Source organism: Chrysemys picta, chromosome 7 (genome assembly GCF_011386835.1).
Source record: "Chrysemys picta bellii isolate R12L10 chromosome 7, ASM1138683v2, whole genome shotgun sequence".
Classification (NCBI taxonomy): Eukaryota; Metazoa; Chordata; order Testudines; family Emydidae; genus Chrysemys; species Chrysemys picta.
This window is the reverse complement of record NC_088797.1, coordinates 59,765,969-59,776,121: the sequence shown is the minus strand read 5'-3', so window position 1 is coordinate 59,776,121 and position 10,153 is coordinate 59,765,969. Positions and strand designations below refer to the sequence as shown.

The 10,153-nt window shown below is 39.1% G+C and overlaps 1 protein-coding gene across 6 annotated transcripts in view; it reads left to right on the top strand.

Annotated features, from left to right (window-relative positions):
* The first annotated feature begins 6 nt into the window (after positions 1-6).
* Positions 7-10,153, top strand: part of LOC101947364 (AN1-type zinc finger protein 4) — a 32,749-nt gene continuing 22,602 nt past the window's right edge. For 2 of the 6 annotated variants that reach the window (XM_042856090.2, XM_042856089.2), the window contains exons 1-3: positions 7-139; positions 9,135-9,210; positions 9,284-9,381. In XM_042856090.2, the coding sequence (XP_042712024.2) occupies positions 37-139; positions 9,135-9,210; positions 9,284-9,381 (277 nt within the window). In that variant the 5' untranslated portion in view covers positions 7-36. Of the gene's footprint in view, positions 140-9,134; positions 9,211-9,283; positions 9,382-10,153 lie in introns of those variants that run through there. The other 4 variants (XM_008175465.4, XM_008175464.4, XM_042856091.2 and 1 more) reach the window with 3 other exon arrangements.

Genomic DNA, 10,153 nt, shown 5'->3' with positions numbered 1-10,153 from the left:
GGACCGTTTCACTACAAACTTCCTTTTTATGAAACTATGGAGCTCTTCATTGAGACACTTACAGGAACGTGCTTTGAGCTGCGAGTGGCTCCCTTTGAAACAGTGATTTCTGTGAAAGCTAAAATTCAAAGATTAGAAGGTACCTGTCTCTCTCCTTTATAAAGTCAGCACATTGTATATCATTTTAAAGGAAAAGTCAACTTGCAAATGACCCTTAATTATAATTGTGCTGAAGATCAAGCTAGGGAATTAATGTAAGTGGGTGATGCTGTCCATAAATTAGTTTGTAGCTAATGGTTTAGTAACCTCTGGTTTTAAAGAGACTTCTGACATTTCCTGTAATTTATTCCTCCTTGTTTTTGTACATCTTGCTAAGGTATTATAAGGGCACAGTTTATCACTAGTAAAACTTTAACAATTTCTCCTTTTTTGGAGATATTATTCACTGTGTCAGAGGATTATCTTAGACACAACTTTTTGGCTCACATACTAGAGTTTTAAAGCATTGGAGTTTTAATGTGAAGAAGCTGCTGATTTGTCTTGCCTATAGTTCACTGGCTGTTTCTAGGTATAGTCAGGAGGTGGACTCTGCTTTTTCTTAAAGTGACAAAGTTGCTGCATGTGTTGAAATTAAAACACCTTTGATGCTGATCTTATTCTACAGTATGTAAAAACTTTATTCAGTGAATGGGGACTTATTGTTAACTATTAGATCTAAAGCACCATGTGAAGTACGGCCCCATTCCCAGGAGGCCTAACTCTAAGGATTAAATCTACCTCCATGAAACTTTGCACTGGTGCAACTAAATCAGTGGCTTTGCACCAGTATACAGAAGGATTTGCACCAGTACCAAAGTCAGCTGTGCTGCTCTAAGCCCCATTTTGTGCCAGTTTAGCATGTCTACATTAAGAGTTTTTACCAGTTTAACTACACCAATGGAGTTATACAGATATGAAGTCTAATTAAGGCCCTATCTACATGAAGGAAATTCACAAATTCTTTAACATTTTGTGGAGGCTGTGGGGATACGGGTTGCATGATGAGTGGAGGGAGAGGTTCTTATGAGGTTGTTGTTGTTTTTTTTTTCCCCATCATGGCTGAGTATGGTGGTAGAATGCTAGCCATATCAAGTGAGTTAAAGGATTTGGGGGACAGGAGTCAGTTGCTTAATGCACAGGAGCAGGAGAGCTGCTCCAAGAAGAGGAGGAAAAGGGGCGGCAGTATGTAAGGAAAAGTTCTGGAGCTGTAAGTGGAAGAAGGAAATAGCATATTAAGGTGAGCAGAGCTGGTGGTGGTAGGGAGAAAGAAGAGTAAGGAAAATGGAAATCTGTAGAAGTCCTTGAATGTGGTGAGGAAGAGGAACTTGAATTTCCTGTAGAAAAAATCTGGAGGCTAGCGAATAGGCATATCTAACTTGTGGGAAGATCACAATGAGAATTTGATTATCACTAAAGGTTGTGTTATAGTTACAAATAGTGCCACTTACTAGAACTTTATGATTTACGAGATGCATTTCTCAGAGTGGGAAAGTGGTAAACTGCTTGACATTCCTGAATAATGGGTCTGATTGTATAGGCTTTAAATTACTGATAAATATACTCCACAAAAATGTGGAAGACACAGAAGTCCACCAATGCTCATCTCTGAAAATCACTTGTATGGCTTAGTGTTCCAGAGTGGGGCTAAAAGACCCCAAGATCCTCCCCAATGTGCTGTGTAGGGGCAGATAGGCAATTTTCCCTGACTTGCAGTTGATCAGCTTGTACATGTAAATAGAATGCCATGGTGAAACATCCCATCTTACACTGTAAATGTAAGTTACAGGCAAGTAATTACCCCCATACTATTGTGTAGGTCAGGATCTCTGAGAAGGAAATACAGAATCTGGGATTTCTGTGAGGGAAATCCAGAATGACGTTAACAGTTCCCTTACAAGATTTGCACTCAACAATGGTCAACTATAACAAATGCTGCTAGCAGAATTAAAAACTAGCAAAGAGAACTATTCTTTTGTCCGTTGCTGTATTATCAAGAGACACCAGTGCATTGTCTACACTGTAACCAGGCCTGAAAACAGACAGATGGGGACCAAGTAAATATGAATATTTCAAATACTGCCAAAGCCACTTTCCTACTCCCTATTTCATAATCTGACCTTCTTGGGCAGGTTTAGGGACGTGGAAATAGTTGATGTCTGCTTTAAGAAAGCTGGATATCTCCCTGAGAACAGCCCCAACACCTCTCTGCTGATTTTACCTGGTATGAAGAGCATAGGTAAACTTTGATAACAGGTAAGAGCCCAAAGTTCCTCTAGCACATCTAAATCCTCAGTGTGTGTGTAACTGCTTGAAACTCAACCAGAGCTGATGTGGTGATCATGCCTTTCAGCCGCAGATCTGTTCCCATGCAAATCACAGCAAACTTGTAAGCAAAGATTCAAACTTGTCCTAGCAAATTACACTTGATTATCTTCAAGGCAGTGACAACCTGGATTCTTGCTTCACCCAGAACAGTTCAATTGAATGAGACTTTGGAGATGCTGTAGTGAAAGAGAGAGCCTCATTTGTCTCCGATAGCAATGGCATAAGAATTTAAATGCTGTCCTAGTCAGTCTTCCTTAGAATAGGACTACTATCAGCAACAACCTCCACCTCATCAGTTTCGCTTCCTGCAGGAATCGTATATTAAGGTAGAATGCTAGGGTGTGTAAAAAACAGCATATTGATTGATCATGGATGTGACAATAAATCACTCTGTAGATCTAGATCAGACTAACGCAAGCAAAGTGATTATAAAGTGGTAAGATTTTGGACTGCAATACAATGAAATTGTAAATATGAATTCTTATACTAAAACCATACTGAGGAGACTGGAATAATTGGTTCTCTTCTGTTGCTGTTGGACTGAGAGTGATCCCTACCCAAGTCTCTCTAATGGCCCCGCAAGTGAACCTTTTACATTTTTAAAGTCACCCCTCAGCCCATAGTTGTCTTTCCTTAAGGCAAAATACGGAACATTTTATAAAAGGTAGAACCAAAAAAGAGAAAAAGTGTTCTTTTTAGAAATGTTTCCTCCAGTTCTCTTCATATTCTGTATCACAAGTGCATTACATGTAAACAGCATCAGTCTTATTTCTTACCACTTAAAGTCATAATCAGCTGGTAGTTACTTTTACAGCAACCTATTGTGATGTCACAGAATTTATTTCAGTTGAAAAGCAAGCAGTGGGAGTGGATTGAACTCTGCAGCTTACTCTGATTTCTTGCAGAGGCAAGCTCCACCACTGCAAATGGTGGGACTGCCTACGCTGGGGTTTATATCAGCTGTAGAAAGTAGTTCTGGCTGCTGGAATCTTGTCTACTCCTCTTGCTGTAAGAAGGTTTAAAACTGGCTTGCATTTTTTGGAAACATTTCCCCAGTGTAGATAGGGTCTCCTAGGCAAAGCAAAGATTGCTTTACCAACTCAACATCTTCAGTCAGGGACAGTAAATGTTAAAAAGTCAATTAATATCCTACAAGGACTTCTTCCAGCAGATAGTCATGCCTGGGGAAGGGTTTCGCAAATATATGATGAAAGTTCCAGTTGTATAGATTGACCTTCAGATGAATATTTGGGGTGATAAAATGCAAGGTGGAATAAAAAAAGGGAACAGACTATTTAGTTACAATACTAAATACAAACCTGTTTCCTGATCCACATGTTGTGGGGTGGAGGAGATGTTTCTGGCATCTTAAAGCAGGTACACTAAGGAAACCTGGAAGATGTAGTGAGACAGAATGGGATTGAACTTCAAGGGCTGTGTCTGACAGGCTGGCTCCAAGAGGGGAGAAAATGATAGTGTTCTGTATAGCAATGTAAATTATGCCTTTGAGGGCAGAGAGGCGGGGAGAGGACCTGGATTGCTCCCCTGGCTCTTGCAGAGCAGGTTGTCACTTGGAGTGGCAGTAGATGTTTGGAGAGAGGTAAGACCTGAGTTTGCCATCACCCCCACCCCTGAGCTCCAGTTGGCCAGCTGAGCTGATGCAACCTTGAGATATAGCTGAGCCCTACTTGCTCGGTACTGATTAGAACTGCCCAGTAGCAGGGCCACATGCTTCATAGGACGAGGGGGCTCTGTGTGATCCTCATGATCATTGCCAGCTTTATATTCCGAGTCTGTATGCAGATGTCTCATAGAAGGTAAACTACAATCCTGCAAAAGAACATCTAATGCAGCTTTCCTTGTATATGAACCTACAGAAACGGATACTACTTTATTTGCATTTTAAATGTAGGATTTATAGGAAACAGCATAAAAGTGAGTGTTTCTATGCTTCCGTTATTGCAGACAGTAAAATTATTTTCTTTTCGGCATCCCCCACCAAAAAAAAAAAAAAAAAGTACTGTCACCTTAAGAAGAATGAAAAAAAAAAGTCTGATTCCGTGGGATTCAAGTTAGGTCATTTTGTCGCAAAAGAACATTTTGTAACAAATGATCTATTAGTTTATCAAAGTAATTGGAAATCACCCCTTCAAGGCAGACACAACCATGACAAATTCAGCCAATAAAGACTGTGTAACCAGAACTGTTAAGTTGAAAACCATTTTACTATAGAAGACTCACTGGTTTTTGCCAACTTGCTTTTGCTCATGCTGCAGACTTTAAATATGACCAATTATTAAATAGCCAGCTGAAGAAAAGGCATGTGTTGCTCTATCATGTGAAGGTTTCTCCTTCATATGTGACTTTGTCAGATTTCAAATGGGCACAGCATTACTGTCATTTCATGCCTTTTTTTCTGGCTGAAGTAAAGATATGTTGGCAGCTTCTAATGTTGAAGGGATAAAAGCGACCCCTCCCATAACCTCATGGGGACATTTCCTGTAGTTCATAATTTATTTTTAAAAAAATTGACAGTTGCTCCAAAATGTGAGCTCTGCTTCAGAATTGTTCAGTAGGCCCTGTAGCAACAGTGAACAGATACCGACTGGCTCTTTTGTGCCCTGTTCATGCTCTGTTGTGTTCTCAACTCTTGCTAGGTGTGTTGACTGCAGTGCTATGATTTTGAGAGCTTGATTCTATTCTCATATGTGCATCAAACATAATTGATGACTAAATTCCAATTTGAGGGCCAAAGTCTTTCCTCAGATATACTTGTGCAGCCTCAGTGTGCAAGGGTTGTAAATCTATGGGCCAAATTCTTCCCTCGCAGTTTATCTTGGTGATGCAGAAATCAGTAGTCAGCTTGACTTTCAGTTTGCTGGTGAGTTTACAGGGGTGGCAGCTAGAAAAAAACCATCTTGTTGATATCCAGAATCATTGACATGATATATGGAACCCTTTCTGTTATCTTATCACGCTGTGACATCTCTGCTCAACCCAGTTTTCCTAGTATTTGTGTCTTGCTCTGATCTGTTGTTACTGTTCCAAACCATTGTGCTGTATCATAATATTTTGCAGCTTATATTTTTCAAAATACTAGGCAGATCTTACAAGGCATTTGGTTATCAACATTAATCATTCTTCCTGCTCTTAAACAACATAGTGTTAAAATTACACATACCTGGGCAAGATCACTTCAAAAACAAAGTTATGGAAGTTGTATCTTGCTGCAGTTTATCACAGACGTTGTACAGTGTTCCATAATGAGATCTGTGGAGGTGGTGAGTTTGGGGTCCTATGGTGTCATAACTGAATATCATACATATTTGATGCCAGTTGTATCCTCGGTCACTTACTGTGTCTTTCAGTTGACATAGTGTATCAAGCAAACATTACAAAGAACTCATATTGTGTATTACACTATTCTGTACCCTCACTTTTGAGTATTAGAATATACAAGTAAATAGAGTATTGAGCATACAGACATTAGAATTACCAGGAGTAATTTGGTGTATTTAGTATCTGTTGTTTTACTGAAACTGCGTAGAAATGGTTCTTATGAACTATAAAATATTTGAGGCTTTTATCACCAAAAAAGCAAAATTGCTCTTCACTGTTAAATGCAGGAGTTGTATTTTTCTGTTATCCTTCATACTAGGTATTCAAAGGTCAATAGAAACTAACTTATGATCTGCTTCAAATATTTGAAATGTTAGGATTAAGCTATTAAGAACAAACGTTATGTGAGCAACAACATAATGTAAAGTTTTTTGTTCGGTGATATTATTGTAGGCCAAAAATATATAGTAAGGAAAAGATCCGTTTCTCACAAATTGCCTGTACCTGGCAAACGTGCTACTTTTTGTCAGCTTCTTATGAACACTGTGCTTCTATCTGTTTAAATTGCAAAATACCCTATTATATATAAAGAGAGCTAATCATTAGAAAGTTCATGTTACTGGTCACTTAGGAACTTCTCATTCATCCAGATCTACAAAGATTGAGAACTCTTATATACAGTAACCCTCCGTTATTCCTCTTTGTGGTCATAGTGATTCTGACCCACATCTGCCTTCATTGACAAACATGCACACTCATCGTGTTCCTATGGCTGAAACTGAGGGCTGAATTTGACAATGAAGCAGGATGAATTAAAATCATCAATTTAAAAAATCATTTTTACTCATTTACATGCTGCTAGTTCTTTATTTCCCATTCTGTAGTCTTAAATTGCTAAAATTGAATGTTTTGTAGCTTCCTAATTGCAAGTAGAATTTCAGATTTTACTATTTTTTCCTATTAAAAAGTTTCACACTTAAAATGTTGCTGTATGCTGACAAAGACCAAGTCCATGGCCCCATTAACAGCCTGACCATCATAAACTCAGACACCATATTGATAAGTAAATAGACCATGCTGTATTGGTATTCAGTATCACCTTCCTATACAGTATATTGAAGTGCCTCAAGTGAAGAAAGCTGAAATGTTTCACCAGCCCATATATAGTCTTCCATCCGGATTTGCAGTTTGAAGTCCATGACCCTTGTGTTTCTACGTCTTAGATGTTTCTGAAAATTCCACCCATAGGCCCCAGCCTGATTTAAATCACTCGATCCTGCCAAGGAGTAGTTACATCTCTCTTTTTACTCTATCAGTTATATGCAAGAACAGCATCCTCTTCCATATTTCTTCTGTCACAACACAACTCAATTTTCAGTGTTTCAGAGGATGAAGGGAAGTGTACATACTACAATGTAATTTTAATGTTTGGCTATGAAGAGCCATTTGGATAAACATCATAAATTCTTATCTGAATGTATTCATAAGGCCAAGTAACCCTTTCTCAGTGTGTTAATTGTCCTATGGAGGAATCTTACTAGTGCCAGGAGGAGCGCAAACCATAAAATGGGTTTGATTTTTTTACGTTTCCACCTTACTAGGCCACTAGGAAAAGAATATGTATAGGAGCAACAGAGATGCAAAAGCTAAGGATTCTCCACTGCTGTGTTTTGGGAGGTATTTGCATGATTTAGAGAGTGCTAGCTTTTTGCGTCCAGTGCCATGACCCTTGTGCCTCAGTGTGAAGATTAGTGTTTCCACTGCTCCTGCAGGCAGGCAGTATGTGGTTTCCATATAGTTTCATTCTACTTACTATATTTGTAGAATGTTTTTAATGAAGTCTTAAAATGTACTGTACTTTGTGTGGGTCATTTGGACAGAATTGCTTCCACCTGACACTTTGTTAATTTTCAAAGGCCCAGCAGACGGATCAACATGCTAACTGTGATTTGTGCCTTTGGCTATCTACCTTTCAATCTTAAATAACTTGCCGATTACAAATATTTTTCCTTTCAAACTTGTGTCTGGTTGTGAGTTTACCCAAGAAATCAAGACTGGAAACTGTCACTCTCCTTTTAGGAAGGTATAAAAGGTCATTACTGAACTCTGTACAGTTTGCTTTAAATGGGTGTCAAACTATAAATGAGTTGTCCATACACATGGAGGGAAAACAAAGTTAGCCAGCAAGTGAAACATATGACTTCCTGTAATTTCCAGTGCAAAACACAGACCTCATGTACACTGCTGCTTCTCAGCACTCAACCCTGTTTCCTTTTAATAATATGCTGTCATGTCAAATTTGTCCTAAAATGTTGGTGTGGTTTAATAACAAGCTTTTTCAGACATAAGACTAGTAAAGTGTTTCTGTAATTTAAAAAACAACCTGTGAGTGTTTGCAGTGCAAAATTTGCACAGCCGTGGATCCTGCACCGGGATCTGAAACTTCAGATTTAGCAGACACAGAAGTAAAAACACTATAAACTGGTGAAGCCTGGTCTAACTAGGGCTGCCATGGGTGGGCAATCTTTATCTAAAACACTGAAGTGTAGCCATTGGCTATTATCCAAGGTAAGGGATGATCTGACAGACAAGTTTCTGTATCCGTAACTGGTCAGAGCCAGAAGCCCTATTCTAACTTGCTGCCAAGGCTCAAAGACCTTGTCTACACTGGTGGCAGCATGAAGGATACATGCTGCTACACACAGCAGTGAAGGGCAGGCTGTGTCCACGCTGTGGCATGTTGCTATACAAGGCAGTGAAAGGCTCTGGCAGGTGGGAGGCAGTTGGGAAAGGCTTGAGCAGCAGGGACCCCACTGCTTTTCCCTGCCACTGGAGTCTTTCACTGTGGTGGGGAAAGGCTCTGCTGGCAAGGAGGCAGCAGGATACTACACTGCTAAAAGTGAAGATGTGGGAGGCACTGTGCTTGGGTGTGTAGAAAGCCATGTAGTGTGTGTACAATAGGGTTCTGGCATGTCTGTACTCACCTAAGCAATACCTCACTGGCTACACAGCTAGTAAGGGTGTAAGCAGCAGGGCATTCAGTGTCTGTACGCTGCACACTGCCATAAGTATAGATTTACTCAAAGTGTGTGCACAAGATTCAGGGGGTAGGAACTGGATGACTGAAATACCACAGAAGCATTTGGGAAGCCATTGAGTAAGGCCACATTTGCTGTAGCTTAAGATGTGCTACGGTAGTATGGGTGTGCCTTCCTGAGTTGCAATGCACCTCAACTTGCAGTGTAGACAAACCCTAACTATGGGTGGTAGCTCTTTAGTCTAAGTTATAGTCCTTGCAATGTATTTAAATGCGTGCCTAATGTCTGGCAAGTGGTGTGGCTGGAAAACTCAACCAGTTTTTAGTCTCTCTGAAGAAGATTCTACAGTGACTTTATACTAATTGACTGACTTTTAATGTTGTCTTTTTGAAGGTATTCCTGTCTCTCAGCAGCACTTAATTTGGAATAATGTGGAGTTGGAGGATGACTATTGCTTGAATGATTATAAGTGAGTATAAGATAAAACTAAAACTAACTGTTCCAAATATAACTATTACTATTGAAAACTGAGAGTACTACAGAACTTCACCTTTTTTGTTGACTATTTGCAGCATTTCAGAAGGTTGCACTTTGAAGCTGGTACTGGCTATGCGAGGTGGGCCTATTAACACTAGAAGAGGTAGGTACAAGTTTGTTTGTGTTGGTTTCATGTGACGAATCAAGACTGTCTAATAATGACTCTTACACAAATGCTCATAACTGTAGACCATTGTATTTTAGTCAAGCTTTTTGGCTGAATGGACTTTGATTGTAAAGGAATTGAAAGATTTTTGAGGAATATATAAGGGTCTCTTCACCCATCTTTCATTTGTCATATTTTGTGTTTTTAAAAGCCATTAGCCCAAACCCATTAGCCTAAAGGAAACTCTTGATGTGAAGTTGGATTAGACTTTGAAAAGTGAATATTGCAATAAAACTATTGACTTGGCTGCCTCACACATCCTGAACTGCATGTCTTACAGTATAAATTTAATGATACAATAAAGTATTAATCTATAAATTTAACTGGAAAAGTTGGAGTAGATAATACGTACACGTTATGGTGGGATTTCCAAAGGAGACTTTTATGGAGTTGGATGCCAACTGAAATCCCCAAATTCCTAACTAACATTGAAAAATCTCTGCTATCATGGCTAAGTTCCCATTCTGTTGGAATGGTTAAATTCTGCATATCCTAATTGTGTAACGTGAAATGTGAAAATATATTATGCGTTGGTAAAGGGACACATCTTAAAAATCATGCTTGCCTAAAAATGTATCTTCTGGTGATTTATAACACTAAGATTATTATTAGCAAAGTTATTAGATTATTACTTTTACTTTTTTTCATTTAGCACACTTGTGCATAGTCTGTCGAACTTGGACATGGGTGCTACATGTTACTTACTCAC